The following is a 12,640-nucleotide window of genomic DNA, read 5'->3' as shown; positions in this document are numbered from 1 at the left end:
GAAGCTAACTTGTTCTGTGTCATAGCCAGTCTGAAAGCAAAATTCTAACTCAGGTCTTCCTGATATCAAATCTAGCACTGTGGACTCTACAATTTTTAGTGCTACTCTGTCACACCATCTATTTATTGGGAATAAGATGTGTCCTTCGTTGTTGTTGTTCTGTCCTACCAAAGCCATATTCAAGTCCTGAATCTCATTCCATCAAGTCTCAAAAGGTCAATTTTTTTATCCTACATTAGGATCTCTAGTTTACTTTTTCCTCATTAAACTATGAGCTCAAGACCTGAAGACAAGTACTATCTTTTACTTTTCTTTTTATTCCATGTGTGCTCATGCAGCTTCAAAGGGAGTTGAGTGGTGAGGTTAGCAGTCAGAGTTCAGAGAGTGCAGAGAGTTCAGAAGAGAGTAAGGGGAAAGTAGAGGCAATGATTGTAGATGGCCTCCTCTAGTTTAGTCACAAAAGGGAGGATAGTTGTGGAATAAAACTAGAGGGGATGGACAAATCAAATTTTCCTTTGCCTTTTCATTTCCTTCATCTTGTCTTCTTCCAGCCCCCACTCCCATAGAGACATAAGGCCTGAGATGCCCTCTGTTGAGGAGGAGGTTGCTATTGAGGGGAGGGTGTTTGGGAAAGGGATGCAATGATTGCCCACACACGCACCCACACCCCTAAAGTTGGTGCCAAACTTTTCAAGTCAAGACCTAATAGAGGTCTTTTTTTTTCTATGGAGCCTGTGGTCCAGGACCTGGAATGGGGATGTGGGGAGGGAACAGGCTCATCAGGGTTGTGCTGTTACCCTCTGGATAAGGGTGTTGTGCCTTTGAGTCTTTTGCAGACATTTTCCACCCTGCCAATGCTGACTCCCCCACCCCCATGTAACATTCCAAACTCTTTAGCTCCTACCACCACCACCCTCAACTTTTGCTTCATACAGGGGAGCAAGAGAATTAATGACTTGATGACAGCAGCAGAGTGATGGTGAAAGTCAAAGTTCAAGGGTCTCTGGAAATGTTTCAGGGGCTCCTTGCTGAGGGTGGCTGCTGATTCTCTCTGCTCTATTCCCTGCTATTACCTGTGGCATGTTTGTTGATTGATTGATTAAAATAAAGGACCTTTACACATTCCTGATGAAAAGACAAGAGTTGTGCAGAAATTTTGAGGGTCAAACAGAAGAATTAAGACAAACAGAAAAAAGTAAACAGGAATGAACAATGATAAATGACTAAATAAGGACGAACTGCTTATATTCTAATATGGGGAAATTATATATCTGTCCCCTAGGAACCCTAGCATTATGAGGGGTCCTAGAAGGAGTCTAATTAGACAGAAGTCCTGGAAGTGGCTTTGCTAAGTATTGATAATCTTAAGAGAATAGAAAGAGGGAAAAGAGGATTATACTAGAGGAGGAAAAGGATAAGAAGGATAGGGGAAATTATTTCATCTAGGATCAGGGTAGCAGCTGACTTTTGAACCTCCCTTCAATTGGATTTGAATGAATTGAATAAAGGAAGAACAGATGGGAGAGAGAGAGAGAGAGAGAGAGAGAGAGAGAGAGAGAGAGAGAGAGAGAGAGAGAGAGAATTGGGTACAGGAATAAATTTCCTCTACAGTGAAATAGAAGAGAAGGGGAAAAGACAGGGGGGAATTAGAGAAAATACATATTAAGGGAGGAGTTGGTTCTAAGAAAACAAACACTAACGAAGGAAGTACAAAAATATTTATATCTCTTTTTAAGGAGGCAGAGAATGGGAATCTGAGGGGATGCCCATAAATTGGAGAATGACTAAACAAGTTATGATACATAAGCATGATAGAATATTATTGTGCTATAAGAAATGATAAAGGGAATGGTTTCAGAGAAACCTGAGAAGGCTTAATAATATGATGCTTGCTGAAGTGAACAGAGCTAGGAGAACTATTTACATGATGACAACAATATTATAAAGTCAAACAACTTTGAAAGATTTAGGAATTCTTACCAGTATAATCAGCCAATCATGATTCCAGAAGACTTATGATGAAAGATATAGACAAAGGGCCCATATTGAAGAATAAAACATATCTTTTTTTGGTGGGGGGGGTGGGGAGGTAGAGATGATTAATGCAGAAATTTACTTTGCTTCGCTATACAAGTTTGTAATGGAGTTTTGTTTTCCTTTTGTTCTCAGTGGTAAGGGAGAGGAAGGAGAGTTAGAGTGGGAGGGTGAGAAGGTGAATTTTTGCTGATTGGAAAAATAAAATATTTTTAAAAGATTATTGCTAACTTTAGAGAGAATAGTTGCAGTTGAATGGTAAAGTTGGAAGTTGCACTATGGAGAATTAAGCTGAGTGTATTGGGGTAGCTACGTGGTGCAGTGAATAGAGCACTGGTCCTGGAGTCAGGTAGGACCTGAGTTCAAATCCAGCCTCAGACACTTGACATACTTACGAGCTGTGTGACTTTTGCCCTGCCTCCCCACCTCCAAAAAAAAAAAAGTTAAAAAAATTAAAAAATAAAAAAAGAAGCTGAGTATGAGAAGAAAGTAGAAAGGAAGTAGAAGTATTCTTCATTGCAGATAGCTTCCTCAAAGAATCTAGCCACAAAAGGGAGGAGAAATATGAGATCAAGGATGGATGGATCAGTTAAGGGTTTTTTTAGGAAGAGGAGGTAGAAGAGGGATATGTTTGTAGGGAAGCCATCAATAGGCAGGGAGAAATTGAAGATTAGTCAGAGAGTGGAATGGAGTGGAATCACTTTTGCATGTATAGGAGTTCATCTTGAGAAGAAGAGCCAGCTTTTCATTTAAGAGAAGGATGAAGGAGATAGTGGAAGGCATTTGAGTGATACTAGATGAGGAGGAGGGGAGAAGATGGAGCTCTTGTTGAATGGCCTCAGTTTTTTTGGTGAAATATGAGGCAAGGTTCTCAAATGAAAAGGGAGGAAGATGAGGAGCCGTGGAAGATTTGAAGAGGAATGAAAAGGTTTGGAAAGGCCAAGTCCCCTATGATGAGTGAGGTTTAAATGAGTTACCTTGATGCAGTGAGCATGTAGTTGAAATTATGTAATAAAAATTAGCAGAGGATCCAGCCTGTATATTTTCATCATTTTTTTACCCTTGTTCAGCAACACATGAGTAGGAATAAAGGCAGCAGGTGGAGGGAATAGTCCAAGGCTGAGGCTTTGCAAGGCAAGATCAGATATAGGATAAAGACGCAAGAAACTTGAGAGAGATAAATGGTGTAAAGTTGACATGGTCCCCAAAGGGTCAAGATGGAGAAGGGAAAAGATCCCTGCCTATGCAGGTATGACAACTTGGGAAAAAACTTTAGGAAGGGATTGCAAATCATTGAGGTTAAAGACTAGGCAAAGGGAGAGGTGAAATAACATTTTTAAAAATTAGATAAAGGAATTTTAGAGTCCACGAACATGGTGTAAGACATTTGTTGGTGATGGCAAGACCAAGAGTATGAATTTTTCCATGTATAGGTGTGGTGGGGTGGAGGGGTAGAAATGAACAAATTAAAGTCTGGGAGTATAGGGTGTTGGAGGAAGTATTAGTTATATTGAAGTCCCCTGGTGTGAGTCCAAGGAGGGTGAGGAGAAGAAAAAGACTGAGCCAAGCACTGAAGTTATTGAAAAAAGGAGAGTGTCCTTGAGGTTGGTAGATAACAGAGACAAGAATCTTGATTTAGAAATAAATATGGATTTAAATAATTAAGAAATAGAGATCAAAGGAGGGGGGAAGGGGAAGGATTTATCAAGCACCTACTATGTTCCAGGCACGTGATAAGCACTTAACAATTATTATCTCATTTCATCCTCAAAACAGCTCTGAAATGTGTACTATTATCTCAATTTTACAGAAACCAAAATGGACATAGGGTAAGTGACTTGCACAGTGTCTCACAGCTAGTTATTTCTGAGGCTGGATTTGAACTCAGGTTGTATTGACACTAGGACCAGTGCTCTATTCACTAGATGCTTCTAGGAGGAGAGCCTAGAAGTGGCAATGGGAAGCAAAGATTATGTCAACTCCTCCACATGAACCAGCAAATAGAGATAGTTTTGTCAGCTCTTTGCTCATGCCTCAAGTTTTTTCCTCTTATTGTACTGCTATTGCCAGCATTTCTAGAACTATGCCAAATAGAACATATACCCTTCCTCTACTCCTCCGCTAGGTATATGCCCCCAAGGAGGTCAATAACAAAAGAAAGACCCCACATACACAAAATATTTATTTTTATATTGCCAAAGAACCAGAAACAAAGTAGAAACACATCATTTAGGGAATGGCTAAACAAGTTGTGGTACATGAATGTAATGAAATCAATATGTTGTATGAAATTATGAAAATGTTGAATATAAAGAAGCATGACTTAAATGAACTCACGCAAAGTAAACAGATCTAGGAAAGAAATGAATTTATTGACTGTAACAGTGAAAATTAACAAAACTATAACGACAGAACAATTAAAACTAAATACTATGCAATTTAAGTGACCAGCCTTGGCCCCAAAAGAAGAGATCTGAAGAGATACACAACTCCAGTTCTTTGCAAAGGGGTAGGAGAGATTATTGGCATGGGATACTGCAAATATTGGACTTATCAATATGTTGCTTAGATTTATTGGACTGGTTGCCTGGGGTTTTTTTTGCATTTTTTTCTTTCAATAAAAGGGATACCTTTTTGGGAGAGGGGATTCACAGGGAAATGTAGCTGATGTAAAAGCAATATTAATATAGTTCTATTTAAAATATTGTTAAAAGCATGAATCTAGATATTATTAGATTTATTGAAATCTTACTAATCAAAACAGCCCAGCCCCTGGTTGGGAATTTTAAGCTCATCTGGGGCCTAATCTTTGGAAATCTTATGGGAAGATGCAGTAGCACCAACAGTAGGTTGAAAATTGGCCAGAGTGAAAGAATTTGGTCTTGAAGGCTAGTTATAGCAAGGTCTCACTTAGGCTAAGAAGCCCAACTCCAGGGAAAGAAATGAAATTTTATGTAATTTGAATGAATCCTATCTGGTTTGTCCTTTCAGATCATAATGCATATGGATTCTCTACCCCAAGAAACCCTCAAGTTGTTACAGCAATAGAGTTTCAAGGTATAGTATATTTTGATTAACATTGATAATGATCATTATCTTTTATTATCAAGCGAGAATGATGCTACTGTCATTCTTTCTTTTCCTAAATTAAACTAGGTTTTGGTGATTTTAAAAATTCTTTACTACCTATGTAGGATTGAACGGTTGGTGACATCAAAGAAGTATGCAGAAGCTTGTGAGTTTTTTTCCCTATGATTCAGTTGCAACTCAAGTTAAAGGACCTAAAAATCCTGATTTTGTGTATGATTGATAACTGCTGTTAGTGAGTTGACAGTTTATTGACAGGAAAGTGTTCTCTTTGATGCAAAGTTCCACCTTTCCAAAACTGATAAACTAATTTTGCTCAACTGACATTTTTAGCAATGGATATCTTGCTTAAACCATTGCAAAGACCTGACAAAAAAGGTGGCCACACAGTGCTACGGGAAACCTTTGATCTATCCATGCCTTCTGTCTGATGACTTAGTGTATATTCTGTAAATTCAACAAACTTTTGTATAAGTGTTAAGAATCATAAGAGGGAAAAAATGTCGTGTGGTTTTGTGATAATAAGAATAATACCTGACTGAACTATTTTTTGAGGCTAAGTGACCTCAGTAGACATGAGAGACTTCAAGTCATAAAATCTGGCAGCTGGGAAGTACTATAGGGATTATTTAGTTGAACTCCTTTTTAAAGATGAGGAAACTAAGACCTAGAGAAGCTAACTTTAGATGAGTTCAATCATACTGAAAGAATGTGGATTTTGATTGCCGATGGATAAATTTGTGAGGTTTGGGGATCTCAAAAGAAGGGCAAATCTAGGTGAGGTGCCAGAGATAGAAGACTTAATACAGAGATTGTGATGAAAATACTGGGAATTTTCAAAGAGGATGAGTATTAATGGGAGAAGGACCCAAGAGAGAGGTCATAGGCACCAAAGAACGGATTTGCCTGCTTTGTCATTTTGCTGAGGGGCTTGATGCCAACATTTTGTGTGACTATCCATGTGTCACTGAAAATAGTTTCTCCATTCTCATAGGTTGCTGATTTGGTTTAGGCTATATTAGCTAATTTTCCTTCCATGTACTGTTGTTATATTTTGGATCCAAGAATTGAATCTTTGATCTAAAAGTTTTTTCAAGGCTGTTTAAATTTTAAGTGACCATTTCTTTCATTTGTGCTGAAAATTAGTAAAATTTTTATTTTCATCTTAGCTTCTTTTAATAAATTATTACATTTATGTGTGTGTGTGTGTGTGTGTGTGTGTGTGTGTGTGTATAGGATTAAACAAATGTTGTATTCCACAAGTAAAGGATAACCAGGACTTCTGACTTCAATCATATTGGGTTTTTTTTTTTTTTTGCTGTTTTAGCCACTTTATTTTTCAAATCATTTCTCAGTGCAAATAAACAAGATGTTTCGTAAAACTGTACAGCATCTTCTTAATTTCTAGCTTTTTTTTCCCTTTGGCCACATTCTTTGTTGCTCCTTCATACCGTTTGTTTATCTTTTATCTCACAGAGTTCAAATAATGGTTAATTGTTGTCTTTTTTTTAGTGCTCTGATTTCATGTCTCTTCCCTTACCAGTGCTAGTAGCAGAATGAAATTCAAATAACTGATAATTGCATCAAACCTTTTAAACTTCATCAGAAAGGGCCAATATAGAAAGTGTTTAGCTTCTGAATATATCTAAATGCCTCATTCAATTTGGTATAATTCATTTTATTAATTGAGAACATATGCTTTAGTTCTGGTGAGTCTTCTGAACTTATTACTTTGAACATATTAATTTGCCTGCAACTCATTTTATACTACACAAGCATAGTATAAATATGTTCAATTTGAGCATATATTCAATTTAAGTTGGCAATATAAAAGTAAAAGGTTACAAAGCAACAGAAAGCCCCCACAGAATGGATATTTATAATTCCATATATTTGGCTACTGAATGAGATTATATTGTTTGGTTTTTATTTTATTTAATTATTATTTATGCATTTAAAAAATTCTTTTCTTTTAAAAAATTTTGAGTCCCAAATTCTCTCCCTCCTTCCCAACCTAACCCCCAGCCACTGAGCAGGCAAGCAATATATCAATTATACATGTGAGATCATGTAAAACATGTTTCCATGTTAGCCATAATTGAAAAAAAGGCAAGAAAAATAAAGAAAATAAGAAAAGTATACTTCATTTTGTATTCAAGATTCATCAGTTCTCTCTTTGGAGGCAGATAGTATTTTTTCATTAAGAGTCCTGTGGAGTTGTCTTGGATTATTGTATTGATCAGAGAAGCCAAGTCTTTCACAGTTGATCATCATTACAACGTTGCTGTTACTGTGCACAAAAGGCTCCTAGTTCTGCTCACTAAACTTTACATCAGCTTTTAGAAGTCTTCCTAGACTTTTGTCGTTTCATATAGCACAATAGTATTCCATCATAATCATTTACCGCGACTTGTTCAGTCGTTCCCCTGTTATTGGACATCCTCTCAGTTTCCAATTCTTTGCCACCACAAATATTTTTGTACATAGAGGTCCTTGTCCTTTTCGGGGGGAGGAGATGCAATAGGGGTTAAGTGGCTTGCCCAGGGTCATACGGCTAGTAAGTGTCAGAGGCTAGATTTGAACTCAGGTCCTCCTGACTCCAGGGCTGGTGCTCTATCCACTGTGCCACTTAGCTTCCCTTCCTTTTTATTTTTCTTTGATCTCTTTGGGGTACAGGCCTACTAGTGGTATTTCTGGGTCAGAGGGTACGCACAGTTTTCTAACCCTTTGAGAGTATTTCCTATTTGTTCTCCAGAATGGTTGGATCAGTTCACAACTCTGCCAATAGTTCACTAATGTACCTATTCTTCCCTCATCCCCTCCAATATTTATCATTTCTGATAAGTATGAGGTGGCATCTCAGAGATGTTTTAATTTGCATTTCTCTAATCAATAGTGATTCAGAGTATATTTTCATATGACTATAAATAGTTTTCATGTCTTCTTCTGAAAACTGCCAATAATGTTCTTGATCATTTATCAATTGGAAAATGGCTCTTATTTCTAGAAATTTAACTCAGTTCTATAGTCAGTATATATTTGAGAATATCTTTATCAGAAAAACCTGTAAAATTTTTTGATGTTACTTCATTTTCTGTAGTACCTTTTAGCAAAATGCAGTTTCCCAGATTTTCTCTTTTATTTAGGTCTGTTTTTGCTTTTGGGAGCAGCAAGGTGGCATAGTGGACAGAGTGCTGGGCCTGGAGTCAGGAAGACTCATCTTCGTGAGTTCAAATCTGACCTAGGACACTTACTAGCTGTGTGACTCTGGGCAAGTCACTTAACCCTGTTTGCCTCAGTTCCTTATCTGCAAAATGAGCTAGAGAAGAAAATAGTAAACCACTCCAGCATCTTTGCCAAAAAAAAAAAAAAAACAGGTCATGACACAACCGAAAAATGATTGAACGACATTTTTGCTTTTGCTTTGTCAGACATCATGATCACTACCTTTGCCCTTTTTACTTCAGCTGAAGCATATTAGATTCTGCTCTAGCCCTTTATTTTAATTCTGTATGTGTCTTTCTGTTTCAGGTGTCTCTCTTGTAAACAACACATTGTTGGATTCTGGTTTCTAATTCATTCTACTATCTGCTTCCATTTTGTGGGTGAGCTCATCCCATTCCCATTCACAGTTATGATTACTAACTATGTATTTCCTTCCATCCCATAATCTTCTGTTTCTTCCTCTCTCTCTCTCTCTCTCTCTCTCTCTCTCTCTCTCTCCCTCTTTCTCTTGTCCCTCCTCAAGAATCTAACTACTGCTTCCTTTAATCTTCCTTTCCCAATGTCACCCCCCTACTCCATCCCTTTCACCTCCTACTTCCCTGTTGGATAATTTATATTTCCATATACAACTTAGTGTGTGTGCATGTATGTATGTGTATGTATATATATATATGTGTGTATATGTATATGTTTTTTTCTTCTTTGAACCAATTCCAGTGAGAGTGAAGTTCAAGAATTGCCTGCCACCTCCCCTCCCCCCACTTACCCCTTCATTGTAGAAGCTCTTTCCTGTGCACTTCTTTTATGTGAGAAAAAATTTCCCCATTCTACCTCTCTCTTCCCTCTTCTCCCAGTGCATCTCTCTTTCTCCCCCTTCATATATTTTGGAGATCATTCCAACATAATTGACTCATGCCCATATCCACTGTCTATGTAAAGTCTTTTTTGCTACCCTAATAATGATAAAGTTCTTAGTAGTTATATCTATCATCTTCCCATATGGGAATGTAAACAATTTAATTCCAATGAATCCCTTATGATTACTCTTTCAAGTTTACCTTTTTATGCTTTTCTTGGGTCTTCTGTTTGAATGTTAAATTTTCTATTCAGCTCTGGTCTTTTCATCAAGAAAGCTTAAAAGTCCTTGATTTCACTAAATATCCATTTTTACCCCTGAAGGACTATATTCAGTTTTGTTGGGTAGGTGATTCTTGGTTACAATCCTAGCTCCTTTGCCTTCCAGAATATCATATTCCATATAGTGTACTTAAACTCTAGCAAGCCATTTGATTAATTCTCTCATACTATTCTTATGGAGATGATAGAGAGATATATATTAGAAAATAATACAGTTATATGGGTCTATGACTTGTTGAATGACTGGACATTATGATTTAATGTCATCTTGCCAGGAGGTCTCCACTAGAGGCTCTAGGACTTGGGCCTGTGCTTTTTAACATTTTCATTAATGATGTACAGTATATTTACAGATGTCCCAAAGCTTCCAGCTAACACTGGATGACAGAACGAATCAATTAAGTAATCAGCAAAGAATTATTAAGATCTTAACAGGTTAGGACACTGAGCAAAATCTAGTAAGATGAAATCCAGCATGGATAAATGTAAAGTATTATACCTGGGCTCAACATATCAAAAGTTCAAAATAGGTTTAGATAGATTTAAGACAGTGGAATAGCAGGAATACAGCAAACTCCCTCTCACAAATCTAGAAAACCTGCTACACTGAATCCTGATAGGTAAATCCAAGAAAAAGTAACAGTGAGTTACTTTTCGAGCCTAGGTTAGCATATGGACACAGACCAACATGTTTGTGGTCAGTAGGGCTGAGGTCTGGCCTGCAGGTCACCCCAAAGAGCATTTCCATGCCCAGGGACAAAAAGAGGATTGCAGTTGCGCATCAAGACCAGACACGGTCCCAGACCCACAGCAAGGCACTTCAACTTCCTGCAAGATGTGGTGATAGGTAACTTTGTAGTCAATTACCTAGTCCCAGGTTACCGATCCAGAGTGGACTGTGAATGACCATTTATGATTCCAAGGTGATTGACGTGAAGTTCTAGTGTAAAGAGTGGTTGCAGGCATTAGCCTATGTACTTAGATATACTGATGGAGGACCAAGTTCAGAAGCAAACAACAGCTGTGTGTTTCTGACCCCAGGAAATAAATTACAGCACCTAGACTAATCTAAAGCCTGCAGAAAAATTACCAGCTGAGGAATACTAGACCAAAGAGAAACCTACAGTTCTGTCACTCTGAATTAGCAGAACATTCCAGCTGGCTGTTAAGGGCTAAGTCCAGCAATGATCTATTCAAATTCCAAAGAAGGCATTTTTAAAAATCATTTTGTAAATGAAAAGAGAGTCTGAGGGAAAAAATGAAAAAGAAGTGTGAAGTATGAAAGAAAGAATTGGAAAGAGAATTAAGAATTTGACACAAAAAGTACAAAACTTTGTCAAGAAACAAACTCCCTGAAAATTAGAACAAACCAAATAGAAGCCAATAATTCCATGAGAAAGCAAAAAATATTGCAACAAAGTTAAAAGACTAAAAATATAGAAGAAAATGTAAAGTATCTGATATCAAAAACAACTGACCTAAAAAACAGATTTCTCCTCAAGAAAAAAAATTTAAGAATCTTTAGACTATCTGAATGCTATGACCAAAATAAAAGCTTAGACATCATGTTTCAAGAATTCTCAAAAGAAAACTTCAAAGATCTCTTAGAACTACAAAGCAGAGATAGAAAGAATCCACCTCCTGGAAGAAACCCCAAAATGAAAACTTCTGTAAGATAACCAAATCCAAACCTTCCAGGTAGAAAAAAAAATTACTGCAGGCAGCCAGAAAGAAAGAATTCAAGTACCAAGATGTATAGGTTTGCAGCCAAGAATAATTTACCCAATCAAACTGAATAGAGTGTTATTTGAGAGAAGGGAGAAGGGAAGACCATAATGAATGAAATAGAAAACTTCTAAGCATTCCTAATAAAAAATACCAGAGCTGAAGATACTTTGAAGCTTAAACACAGGAGTTACACTGCTTACATTCTAATATAGAGAGATGATACATGTGTCCCCTCTGAACTCTATCATCATCAAGCATCATTGAGGGAGTCTAATTAGACTGGGTCTGGGAAGGCCTTGTTATATCTTGATGATCTTAAGAGAAGAATGGAAAGGGGGGAGGCAGGGAAGAATACATCGGTTGGAGGAGAGGAAGGGAGAGGATGGTTATGGAAGAATAGGGAAGGTTAGGTTATCTCATATAATCAGGGTGCTCAAGTTTATACAGACAAGAGAGAAAGGATTGGGAGATTGGGTGATACTTGAACCTCATTCTTATCTGAACTGGACAAAGGAGAAGTAAAGAATACACATCTACAATCACAGTTGTATACAAAAATACATTTTCATCAACAAAGTAATAGGAGAGACAAGTGAGAAGGGAGAAAGAGGAATTAGAAGAATATGTTAAGGGAATTATTGGTCCTAAGCAAAATAAATTCTAACTAAGGATGTACAAAAGTATTTATAGCTGTTTTTAAGCCACAGCATTAGAAATTGAGGAGGTGCCTGTCAGTTGGGGAATGGCTAAAAAAGTTATGATAATGTGATGGAATTATTATTGTGCTGTAAGAAGTGATGAAAAGGAAGAATTCAGAGAAACTTGGGAAAATTCATTTGAACTGATGTGGAGTGAAGTAAGCAGAACCAGGAGAACAACGTACACAAGGCCAACTGTATTGTTAAGTTGAAAAACTTTGAAAGACTTGGGAACTTTGATGAGTGTAATGACTAACTATGATGCCAGAGGACTAATGATGAATATACTCCCCGGCTCCTGGTAGAGAGGTGAAGGACTTGGAATGCAGAATGAGACTTTTTTTTAATGTGGTCAATGTGGAAATGGGATTTGTTTGACTATATATGCTTGTAACTAACATTTTGTTTTTCTTTCTTCCTCAGTTGGAGAAAAGGGCATAGGAGTGAGAGAAGGTAGATTTTTGTTGATTAAAAAAAAGTTTCAGGATGGAAGAGGCATGATTACACAGAAGTTTGTTTAAAAACTCTTTGGATTTTAGTAGACTGTAAGTTTGCTATGAATTAACGGTAAACCTAGATTTATAGTATTAACCTTAGGTTATATTAAGAGATGCATAGAAAACCAGGAATAGGAAAGTGATAGTCCCTCTGTATTCTGTGCTTGTCAATCCACAACTATAATATTGTATTAAGTTTTAGGTGCCACTGTTTTAGAATGATATTGATAAGCT

The 12,640-nt window shown here is 37.2% G+C and overlaps 1 protein-coding gene across 2 annotated transcripts in view; it reads left to right on the top strand.

Moving 5' to 3' along the window:
- JAM2 (junctional adhesion molecule 2) overlaps positions 1-12,640 on the top strand; it is a 104,058-nt gene that overhangs the window by 19,145 nt on the left and 72,273 nt on the right. For both annotated transcript variants that reach the window (XM_036745403.1, XM_036745402.1), the window contains exon 2: positions 5,026-5,091. In XM_036745403.1, the coding sequence (XP_036601298.1) occupies positions 5,026-5,091 (66 nt within the window). The remainder of the gene's footprint in view (positions 1-5,025; positions 5,092-12,640) is intronic.

Source organism: Trichosurus vulpecula, chromosome 2 (genome assembly GCF_011100635.1).
Source record: "Trichosurus vulpecula isolate mTriVul1 chromosome 2, mTriVul1.pri, whole genome shotgun sequence".
Lineage (NCBI taxonomy): Eukaryota > Metazoa > Chordata > Mammalia > Diprotodontia > Phalangeridae > Trichosurus > Trichosurus vulpecula.
The sequence above is the reverse complement of the archived record's forward strand: the minus strand, read 5'-3'. Positions and strand labels throughout refer to the sequence as shown.